We start from the raw sequence: 12,323 nt of genomic DNA, 5'->3' as shown, positions 1-12,323 counted from the left end.
GTGCATTGGTCTCATGGACCCCTGCCATAAACTAAATATATAATAGAAGGTGTGAAGTTGTATCAAAAAAGAGTTACATACCAAGAAGGGATAACCTCTCTGGTCAGTATCATTGAGAAAATACAATCCCTCAATAAACATACAAGGCAAGCTTCAAAATACAAAATGGCAAGGATCCCAAAGACAACACTAAAGATTTATTTAGTGTTGTTTATAATCTACAGGGGAAATCTCAGCTTGGGTCACAGTTAATGTAAATGGTCACAAAGTACACTTATCTGACTGACATTACCAATTTCTTGTCAGACAGTTGGAATGCGGATTTCACCACCCTGTCGTTACACAAGGGCCACATTTCCAGACCTGATGAATGTAAAACCTGATGATTCACAGACACTCTGGTTAAAACATCTCTTTACCAAAGTCCAAGCCACAGTGGCAATGGTACTGGACAGTGTCCCTGGCTGTGTCATACACAAGCTGACATATGAAGTCACTACTCACCTAAACACTCTATCCAGATGCAGCCTCTATACAGGTTACATACTTGTGGAATGACACATGGTAATGGTGTTCACAGTCCACAAGGGTTGAGCTACAACATCTTCTTCTTCTCCTTTCGGATGCTCCCATTATAGGTCGCCACAGTAAATCATCTGTTTCCATTTCTTCCTGGCCTCTGCATCTTGCGCTGTCACACCATCCACCTGCATGTCCTCTCTCACCACAGCCATAAACCTCATCTTAGGCATTCCTCTTTTCCTGTTACCTGGCGGCTTCATCCTTAGTATTTATTTCACAATATACTCTGCATCCCTCCTCAGCACATGTACAAACCAACTTAATCCTGCCTTTCTGGCTTGGTCTACTAACCTTCAAACCTGGGCTGACCCTCTAATATACTTATTCCTAAACCTGTCCACCCTCGTCACACCCAGTGCAAATGTTAACATAAATTGATTAAGGGTAGAACTACAACAGATCCTGGAAACTCTCACCCTATAAGCCAAACAAATGTTATCTGGAAGGCTATGGAGCACAGCATTATGGAACTTATTAACAGAGACATTATGAACCTGCAAAATCCTATGTGGCCCACCTAATCAACAAAGGGTTTGCATCAGGATCAAAAGAGGTAGTGGTGGCTCTCTACTCTTAAGTCATCAGACCCATCATTGAGTACAATGCACCATTTTGGATGTACTCGACTAAGCATATCCAGCAGCCGGAGAGACCACAGAGGTACCTCACCAAGAGGATTACTGGACTCAAACAGTCATGTTATGCAACACAACTAGTAAAAATAAATCTGTTCTCCGTTGCGTACCACCTACTCAGAGGCACACTCTGCCTAACATACAGAGTCATGCCCAACACATAACCGTTGAACATGCTCCATCTACGGATAACAAAATTGAGTCACACTACACACTCCAGGGATATGAACCTCATCACAACAATGAATACAACGTGATGGTGGGATAGAGTACCATCCCAGCCACTTGCCTTACTGTGGAACAGAGTCCCAATGTACATCAGACAGAGCCCCTCGCTGACACTCTTCAATAGGAACCTTGATGAGTGGATGGGAAACAGACAATTCACACCAGGCATCACATCAGCAGCCCCACTAGAAAGGGGCTTAGGGTATAGACTATTAGAACTAGGGCCTAGGAGACAAACCAATGGGGTGGTGAAAGCTGCACAACTTGCCTAGGCTAATATATGCCTTTGTGAAGATAGTCTACTACATACCTATGAACCTATGTGACAGGTACATGTCTACAGATAGTAGATGTGTACTTCATTGTACAGTCATGTTGTACAGCAGGCACATGCACCACATACACTGTAATGCTTACAGATACCAGTGGCTATTATGTACAGTGGGTGAGATGTGCACTTCATGTCTTTTGTGCCATTGGGATGTGTGCTGGGTGGGACAGTCCTGGATGGCTCCCTGTCATGGTTACCCTCTTACACACATCTCTACCCATCCATCTTTAGCTTATTATACTGTGTTCCCCCTACATATATATAGGTACATAGGTAGGTAATAGGCTATCTGCCTGAAGGCATATATTAGTATGGCCAGAGTGTGCAGCTATCACCACACATGGGGTTAGTTCCCTATGCCTCTGTGTAGTAGTGCTGATGAAGTGATCCATGGTGTGACAGTTCAGTTTCACATACACTCATCAAGGCTCCTCTGGAAGAGTGTCCGTGAGGGACTCAGCTTAATGTAGGTTGGGAGCCTGTTCCAAAGCAAGGGAAGTCTGTGAGTTAGTAATGTATCCCTCCAACACGTTCTGTTTATTGTTGTGATGATGATATCCCTAGAGCATGTGGTACAGTGAGCTTAGGTTTACTTCAAATAGAGCATGTACATCAGTTCTGCATTGGACATGGACCTGTCTGTTGGGCAGAGATCGCCTGAGTAGATAGTATGCAACAGAGTACAGAGTGAGTTAACTTCAGTCTTGTTGCATGGGGCAACTGTTTGAGGCCAGTAATACTCTTGTTGAGGTACTTCAGTGGTCTTTCCAGCTGCTGAAGGTGCCTAGTCAGATTCATTGCAAGTGTGCCATGATACTCTCTAATGGGACTGATGACATATGAGTAGAGGGAACCTCCTTTGACCTACATGCAAAGACCTTGGCAATTTGTGGGAACACATAGCATGATTTTCTAACCACTTTGTGAATGTGTTTCTGGAAGTAGAGATGACTATCCATGTGTCCATATATCCCTTATTATTACCTCCATATTTAGAGTGTTGTCACCTATGTGGTATTTGTATGACTGTAGCTCGAGTCCATAATTTTGACACCATATCTGTCTGACTGAGACCCTTTTTAAGGATGTCTCTGTTGTCCCAAACATCGATTATGACAACCTTTTTGCAGTCATCCACAAACTTTGCTAACCATAGCCATTGTGTGTTTGACTGTATTTCTGAAAAGTATATACCAGACAGGAGGGGTCCCAGGACTGAGCCATGGGGGACAGCATTTGTTACCAGCTTACAGTCCAACAGGGAGACCACAATTCTTACCTTGTGGGATCTATCTGTGCCCCAGTTGGCAATCCATCAGATGACATACGTGTTTATGCACAGGTTGTTGATTTTGTGGATATGACATGTGTGTGGGATGTTGGAAAAGGGCTTTTCATGGTCTATGTAGGCCATGTGGAGCTCATTTCATTGACGCATGTCCTGGGTAACTGCCTTGAAAACTGTCTAGCAGGTTTAGGGACCATGATCTGCCCCTGACCAAACCAAAATGGGTAGGGTTGGGTGTTTGTAGGCTCCCAATAGCTCTGTTTATGAGTTTCATAATGATGGGCTCCATGGCCTTGCAGATCAGGCTTATTAGGCTTATAAGACAATAGTTCCCATGGTCTGTTGTGCACCAACACTTGTGGAGTGTGCCAAATGTTGCTGTAACCCATTCAACAGTTTCATATCCTGTACAGGGGGTGAGTCTCAACAGACTGTTCAGGTGCATGGTCTATTTGTTTTGGAGTTCACATATGACACAGCCAGGGACACCATGTCATCTCATAGACACCATGTTTTTAGGTTTGGATAGAGCTGTTTAACCATTGTATATATGATTTCTGGCTTTTCACAATCTTCAGGTATGGTAATGGGCCCTTTTGTCAGTGAGAGGGGGGTAAATATGTATGAACCTGTCTGACAAGATGTTGGCAATGTCAGTCATGTACATGTATTCATTTACACTTTGCACTGACTCAGAACATATATGAGTTTACATTGATATTCATGACATAGCTAAAGAAAGCTTCATGGTTCTCTATGGACTCTTTGGCAATATTTTTGCCAGAACATGGCTTGGATAATGTTAGGAGTGCTCATTGTTTCTTGATGATACTGATCGGAGATTTATTGATATTCTTTGGATTTTCACTTTCTTTGAACAACTTAAGTACTTGTATTACATAGTTTGATTATGACAGGGGTCCAATATATTATATGGGTCTGTTTTCATATCACTGTGTGCGCAAGGCAGGATTGTGAATAGTGATATGTGTCTGGAGTAGGAATTGCAACTGCCAGATATGTGTGGCCCACTGCTGTATTCAGACATGGCCTAAGTGTGTGAGCATGCTCAGTATGACCTTTCAGTATGTTGTTGACTGAAATTTGCTTTGTTTGTTTGTGTGTGTGAGCATGCCCAGTATGACCTTTCCTTATGTTGTTGACTGACATTTGCTTTGTTTGTTTAAGTGTGTGAGCATGCACAGTATGACCTTTCAGTATGTTGTTGACTGACATTTGCTAAATTTCTTTAAGTGTGTGAGCATGCCCACTATGGGCATATATATACTATATATGTGTGTGAAAATTCAAGTTGCTTTTTACTTCAGGGCTCACCTTTGTGTTGTACATCAACAGGAAGCACGCTGTGCCTGCAGGGCTTCCATGAGTCAATTTGCATAGACTTATCAACATTTCTATATACAGGGGGGACAGCTATTATTTGTACATTTCTACCCAGTGGGGGCACACCTCATTGTTACTGTGGGTGTACATAGGATGGGGGTAAACCTGACACTTATACACATTTGCTAGGTCTGCACTGCTATGTCAGGTACTCCATTTCAGTCTGTACTGTTGCCTATCATACTGGCTTGAGGCATACCACTGTACTACAGACCTTAGCTTCCAATTACACGCATATTAGTTTGTGACTTCATAGCCTACCCAACCCACATCACACTGCCAGGCCTGCTGTTATCTGTCTGCATAGGCCTGGGGGGAGGTTACTCATATGACTCTTCAGAGGGCATGATACAGCATTTGTTTGTGTTTGCGTTTGTCTACAATTGTCCTGCTGGCTGTGACTGTTAGGTATGTGACCCCCCCCCCAACTCGTATGTGTGAATGACTTAAGTTGTGTCTGTGCCAGTGAAATGCTGTCATGGCTTAGTGGTTCAGTACTGTGACTATAGTGCACAGTATTCTGAATTCGAACCCTGTCACTGCTTTTTATTTTCCTGCTGGGCAGACATGATAATAGTAAAGCAGGTGTGAGTGGGTTTACCTGACTTTGCTCGACTTTGCCCGACTTTGCCCAACGTTGCCCGACGTTGCGCTGGTTAGCACGGTGAGCAGCTACGCGCAATTGGATTTAAATATGCTCAATAGTGGTAAAATGTGCTTAGCAGTGCTTTATATTGCTTAAAAAAGGGCACTCATGCCTCAGGTGGTACTGCAGGGCTGCCTATGTCGGAAGCACATAGTACATTCCCTATACATGTTTAAAAACAGGTAGTGTCAAGTTAGGCATCCCTTTTACTGTATGTGCAAGTCAGAGAGAGGTGTCATTTCCAGGGTACCTACTGAGTCAGTGTATATGCTATGCGTTGCCTCTTTGCCAAGGCCAGGGCATACTGGGCATGCCTCCTTCTGCCTACTGGGGCAGGCTCAGGTTGTTCCTCCTCTGAGTCACGCTGTGCCTGTGCAGGCCTTGGCAATGGTGGGGGGATGTTTGGCCCTACCCCATGCTGTTCCTGCTGCAGCTGTTTCAGCAGGATCATATTGTGTAGCATGGCACATACCATAACAATTTGAGTACATGTAGTTGATGAGTACTGCAAGGCTCCACCAGATGTATCCAGGCAATGGAACTGTGACTTGAGCATCCCAAACACATGCTCAATTATGTTTCTTGTTTGTGCGTGTGCCTCATTATGGAGTTCTTGTTCAGGTGTGTGTGCATTTCTGATGGGTGTCATCAGCCATGGCTCCAGTGCGTATCCAACATCCCCCACTAGGTGACTATCAGGGATGTCCCCATTAGCAAATCTCTGGTACAGCTGTGTCAGATGCCAGATGCGGGAATCGTGATAGCTTCCAGGGCAGCCGGCACACACATTCATTATTATGCCCTGGGCATCGCACACGACCTGGCAGTTGATGGAGGGGAAGCCCTTGTGGTTGATGTAGACCCTACCCCGCTCACCGGGTGGTGCTTTGATGCGTATATGCGTGCAGTCTATTGCACCCACTACCTCAGGGTATTCTGCTATTTGGTGGAAAAGATGCATATTGCTGGCCAATGCCTCATGGGAACTGGGGAAATATATGTGGTCACTGACATGTGCTGACATGACATCCAGGAACTGGTGGAGTACCCTGGATGCTGATGCCTGTGAAATCCCCATCATATCACACGTTGGTCTTTGGAAGGTACCTGTAGCTAGTATTCTTATGCCAACACATACCTTGGTATCCACTGGGATGGGTTCCTCTCTGGTGGTTCTGTGTGTGAGGCATGACCGGCACAGCTCAACAATTTGCTGTAGGAGGTCTCTGTCCACCCTATAGCGCTCCACTATCCCCAGCTCATGTAGCCCCTGGTAGGTTACCCTGGCTCTGTACACTCTTCTCCATCTCCTCACTGTGGGTTGCTCAGCAGCATTCACAACATCACCACCCTCAGCACCTTGCACATGGTGGTTTACGATAGCAAGAGCAGCCCCTAACATTTTGTCTGACTTAAGCTTTTTAAGCTTTCCCTCTTTGTATACTGCAATGTTGCAGAGGTCTTGGGGAAAAAACAGGAGAGAATGCTGTTTGCAGAGTTTAAAGTGCTGGGCTAGTCTGCTGCCTGTGTAATTGGCTGATTCTGATATATTTCACCTGGCAGCTCTGCTAGTTCTCCTTGGTTAACTTCCTACTACTTCTTTTCCTTCCTTTTGCCTTTCTGTTTCTGCCCAGGGGGAAGCGCCGCGCAAACAAGCGCAAACGTGCGTACATGCACGCACACACTGTATGCATGTTTGCAAGGAGTTTCCTATCTTTTAACATTGTACACCTTTGGTTTGAGGTTTTCTAATAGGAGAACTGTAGGCATGCCTCTTGCAATCCTGAGCAACTCAAAGCAAACATAAGCGGCTGTGCTCCAATTAGCTTACAGCCTGTCTGACACTCCCCCTCATGATGTCTCCTATATTCTACACTACTACTCACCTACTCTTACACTCTTGGGACATGGCTCACATACTGGGGAAAATTGGGATTCACTATCCTTATCCTCATTTGCATAGGATTGCCTACTAATGCATGGTTACATCTCTCACACTGAGCTTCCCCCCTTAGCAACCACTACTCAATGGCCATGTTGTCTTCAGCCTACCATTCACCTGCATGGCAGAATAAGCTTTTAAGTGAAAATGCCTATTTTTGGCTTTTTTTAAATTATTTTCTTGTTTTTCTAAGCGCCGCATGTCTGCGCTGTGCTGCGCTATGCTTAAACATCGGAGATCGGTGAAAAAAAAGTTAAATTGCTATATTTTTAAACATTTATAAATGCCAATGGCCTTATATTTGGCCAATGGCATGCTTCCTCAGCTGTATGCATCCTTTATTTGGAGCTGTCATAGCACCGTTTAGCTATCTGCAGAACGGTACTCCATTATCAACAGAGTACATTTCTGCAGCTAACACTAATCTTCCACGGACAGGTTAGTGTTTCCTGGATTGCAAATTTACCTCATTTGCATGGCTTTCACCAGCAAATGAGGTAATTTGCATACCATGATGCTGTCCGTGCAAGAGTAGCTTTAGTAGCTCTCGTGCATGCCCCTGCCGGCTGTACCTGGATCGCACGGCAGACATATTGCCGCTGTGAGCTCCTACACTCTTCTTGCACTCCGTGCAAGCTTTCGTACATCCGACCCATTGTCTTTCTTATAAAAGCACAATACACTTTGGTACACATGCCTTTACTGCTATAATCTGATATTTTGCATTGTAGTCAGTTTTTATTGTGTGTACTATATTGAAGTTTTGTTCAGGACACCTACTTCAATAATGACCCAGAACACTTCTCAATTGCATCGGAAGTAAAAATTCTGTGTATTTTAACCAGCAAAAATAGAGACAAAGAGAGAGAGGGAGAGAGAGAGATAGATAGATAGATAGATAGATAGATAGATAGATAGATAGATAGATAGATAGATAGATAGATAGATAGCTACATAGATAGATAGATAGATAGATAGATAGATAGATAGATAGATAGATAAATTCATTTTTATTTAAAACATGCCATAGCTAACATGCTAAATGCTTGAACAGCTAAAGCTTGTAAGGTCAAATTCAGTGTAGGGTGCACTGAAATTCCTATAAAGAAACATACATGACTTTTGTACCTGACATCCTGTTGGTACTCCCTGAAACTTTCATAAAGAAACTTCATAAGATGACTGAGATATGATGTTTTACAGATATTCTTCACACCACTATGTCTAGAGGTATTCAATGCTGCATTCTGCCATTTTTTCATTACAATGAGTTTCCATTTGGGGTATTATTTTGAAATTCTGCTTAGTTGGCAGAATACAATAGTGTAATGGCTCATAATAATTTTTATTGAGTTGTCGGAGACAAACATACTCTATATATTTTACTAGATTGTTTTCTTTTTTAATTATAACATGCTGTAGTTACAATGCCATGATTTCAAGTGGCTAAAACTGTGTGTCCAATTCAGAGGTCAACTGCACTGGAAATTGACATTTGAATCGCAACTGAATACCTTTTGTTGTTATTACCCGAAGGTTTCATAATGAAATGGCAAAGGGTACAGAAAAATAGCCTTTAAATGCAGGCCAGAGTGGTTTTAGTCCACATGCTTTTAATGCTAAAGTCTGACATCTTACATTATACTCTATGTAGTGTTGAACTTCTGCTCAGCCAATGACTATAATAATGACCTAAAATGCTTCTTTAAAGAAGTAAATCTCATATTTATTATCATAGAAATGGACTTTTTATTTTTTGTCACCAGGTTCATAGGTAAATACTAGACAATCAATTTGAAGACTATTAGATGTTTAGTCAATAACCAGTGACCGAAGGTGAAAATCAAACTTTGTACCTTCTGTCTGTGAGATACACATTAACAATTATACCAACCTCCAACCCACAAGACCTATGACCCACCATAGTTTAGTCTCCTGATCAATAAACTCCAATAAAAGAAGATAATGCTCTGTATTCATCTTTAAAGCTGAAACCATAGCTAAGTGGATTTTGTACCACCATGTCAGGATTATAATAGTTCATATTATTATAGAGAAATGGTCTTTTATTACCAGGTATTACCAGTGGTCGGACACAGCCATTTAGGTACTCTGCTTTTGTCATTTCATTCACAAAAAATGTACATTTAGCATATGTTTCAGTCTGACAATCTCAGTATTTATCTGAATTGTATTACTGGTGTAATCTTATGAAATGAGAACCAAAAAACAGTACTTTTCTCAGTAAAGGAAATAGTTTATTTCAATGTTTATGTTATAACAACACATTCATATTTTACATGAGCTGACAGGCATCCAGAGAGATGGCTTACCTCATGCTACCAAGTATTTTTTCTTGAATGGCAGGTGGCTGAGATACAAGATACTAAGGAACAGAACACCAATCATTGCTTTCCAAAGGAAAACATTGTTGGTATAATTTCGGAATGTGCCTGGACAGTGATTGCTTAGTTCTGATATATTTATACCTTCCTTGCAGTTGTGCAATTACTGAGATGGTATATTTAGGTTTGATGGTAGGGGTTTACCTCCCACATTAGGGCTGGATGGAGTGGTTGCCCCCAGCAAAAATGCTTCCAATTTATTATTTTACCTAAGTGTATGTCAGGCATTAGGCATCCTGGCATATCAGCTGTTGTGATTTTAGACTTGACAAGAATGTATGTTTCTGCATAAAAAATACTGTTTTATAATTTGCATATGTTCAGGCATAAAAATTACATTAACACTGATTTTTTTTTTCATTAAAAATTTGATATGCATTTGCACTTTTGTCTGAGAGTAGGAGCCTAGTGTAAGAATGTTTTGTAGATAATTATTGCAGTAGATGCATTTGCGCCTCTCAGATATATTAAAGATCTTGTCAAAAAGTAGTACATCTTTTGTGAGCAAATATCATTAATGCTCTCGGTTTTTAATCCCTTTTATGGAGATTTTTCAATGATCGTCGCTGCAGAAATCATAGGACTTCATATTTTGGGAGGGGGGGTGTGCATGAGCAAATTCCAATTTAGTCTGACAGTTTCTGGTCCCTTTGTGGTTTGACTTTGTTAAACTGAGTCATCAGTTTGGAGGAATATGTGACAATAACTAATGCAAACAGGCACATTAAATAGTCTGTGCATTACTGAGTAGCCAAATCGATAGTGCTGTGATTGCTTTGCTGTGTGGAAAACATAAGGTTAGCTTGGAGAAACATGGATGGATTCATTCCAAATGTAAACCAGCATATCTCAGTGAAAACCTAACCTTCTCTTATGGTTGTAATTTTCACCCTTATATTACTGTGGACTACTTTGTTTGTGTCTTTCGGCTTTTCCCGGTTAGGGGTCGCCACAGCGGAACTCTGGTCCGCTAATGATTGGTAGTTGATTTTTACATGCCGAGTTACCAGCCCTGACGCACAACCTTCAACGAAGGTATGCCCATTCATGCATGTCTCTACGCAGAAGACGTTCTAGCAGAGAATCGAACCGGACAGCTTCTTACTATGAGGCGAAAATGCTACCGCAGCACCAGCACCGTGGCCATATTAAGTGGACTACTAGTGAGCTAAAATGTTTAAGGACTCCCATTGTCTCTGAAGTTAAATTGATTTATGAGAAATGCAACAATTTGAAGAAATTCAGTATGGCCTCAGATTGCTTAAATTTCCCACACCTATCTGTTTAATTGATGGTAATGTAAACTGTAGTTCAGTCTATCAACCTATAATGTATTGCTATCAGTCATCTCTGTTTGATATCCAATGACTGCTTTTCAGGTACTGATCAGTGTCAGAAATCATAATGTGTTGAAGAGAATTTGCCCAAGTAAAATGATAATGGCACAGCTGAGGGCCCTTTTCCCTTACTCTGCCTTATAGGGCTCCATGTAAGCATGGTCTGCCTCTGGCTATTAGTCCAAGGCTTGAAGAGAAATTTTAACTTGCTTCTTTTTTGTGGGGGGAAGAAATTCAAAAAGTCAAAGAAAAGGTTATTGTCTGAGTCATTCATTTAGACAGTTGCAAAAATAATATGACCTGAAAAAAACTTACAATGTTTCTGAGTGATGCAAAGAAAAAAATGCACTCTGTAGAATACAAAGTGTATGCCGGGCTACACCCTGTTTTAGGAGAGTCTGGGATCTGACAGAGCAACATTCTGTACCAAAATCAGGGTTGTCCCTGAAAATGAGAAATAGTTGAGAGGTTTCTATGCATGAGTCTGAAACCAACTTGAAAATCATAGAGTAAGAAACTATGTTCAGTATTGTTAACAGAAAATATAATATAGGCACATGCCAGTTTTTTTTGGTTTTGAGTGGAAAATATTACCAGAGGCAAATGCACCTAAGGGTAGATGAGTAAGTGTTTGCTGTAGCCTGGTAAAACTGTTTGCTGAAGCCTGATTCATAAGTTAGCTGCTTGTTTTCGTTTCGGAACTAGACTGGTCTTATTAAAACGTGAGACCTTTTTACTGCACAAGGAAATCTGTTCGACATCCTTGATGATTATGCATTGCTTAGCCATCAGACAAATTTCGGTTTGTAACTTGCTTGCTTTCTAAATAAGGAAAGAGCTATTTCTTAAGTGACAGTTGAACTAAACAACCCCTACATTCGGCAGACGATCTGCGCATAGGAACCACGTGTAAAACCATCTTCTTGTAAACTGCTCTCTGCTTTCCAGCAATAAACTTAAGATGAGCGCCTGAAATCGCAGACAAACTCGTTTTGGTAATGTCAGATGGAATAGGATTCAACAGCAAGCAAACAGGAAATGCCTGATATTGCTCATAATTCCAAAAGACAGCACTACTAGTTGAGAATTGGCAGGATCTGTCACTTGAGCTTTTTTTCAGTGCACTCTGTGCTGTGGGGACCAGGGATAGTGAGAGAAGGCATCTGTACCGTTCCACAGTGGCACCGGGAGCCCCTTACCGGCCATGCGTTGTATCGTGCGGGTCTTCACACTGTTCCAAGGTAAGCCACCCCCGTTAATTTACAGGGATTACCTCCTGCACCTCAAAACCACCGACACATTAAGGATTTCCTCTGTTTTCGCTGTACAGTTACTCTTATGTATGGGTATGTGGCAGATGCTGACGCTAAAACATACATTTAGCCTCCTCTAGAACGCCCTTTCGAGGCTTTATGTGTTGTGTAAGGATAGGTGTTCTGATGATTTGCTGATTTCACAAGGCACACATCTACCGTGGTCTGTGTCATTATCCTTCTCCAGCCTCAGCTAAATTGGAGCAGCTTTT

At 41.9% G+C, this 12,323-nt stretch overlaps 1 protein-coding gene across 1 annotated transcript in view; it reads left to right on the top strand.

The window, feature by feature from the left end:
• Window positions 1-11,382: 11,382 nt before the first annotated feature.
• The window catches only part of ITGA1 (integrin subunit alpha 1), a 2,125,719-nt gene continuing 2,124,778 nt past the window's right edge, over window positions 11,383-12,323 (top strand). The window contains exon 1 of the mRNA XM_044077325.1: window positions 11,383-12,039. Within this exon, the coding sequence (XP_043933260.1) occupies window positions 12,003-12,039 (37 nt within the window). The 5' untranslated portion in view covers window positions 11,383-12,002. The remainder of the gene's footprint in view (window positions 12,040-12,323) is intronic.

This window comes from Protopterus annectens, chromosome 1.part1 (assembly GCF_019279795.1).
Source record: "Protopterus annectens isolate FY-2018-M chromosome 1.part1, PAN1.0, whole genome shotgun sequence".
NCBI lineage: Eukaryota > Metazoa > Chordata > Ceratodontiformes > Protopteridae > Protopterus > Protopterus annectens.
This window is presented reverse-complemented; position numbering and strand designations above follow the sequence as displayed.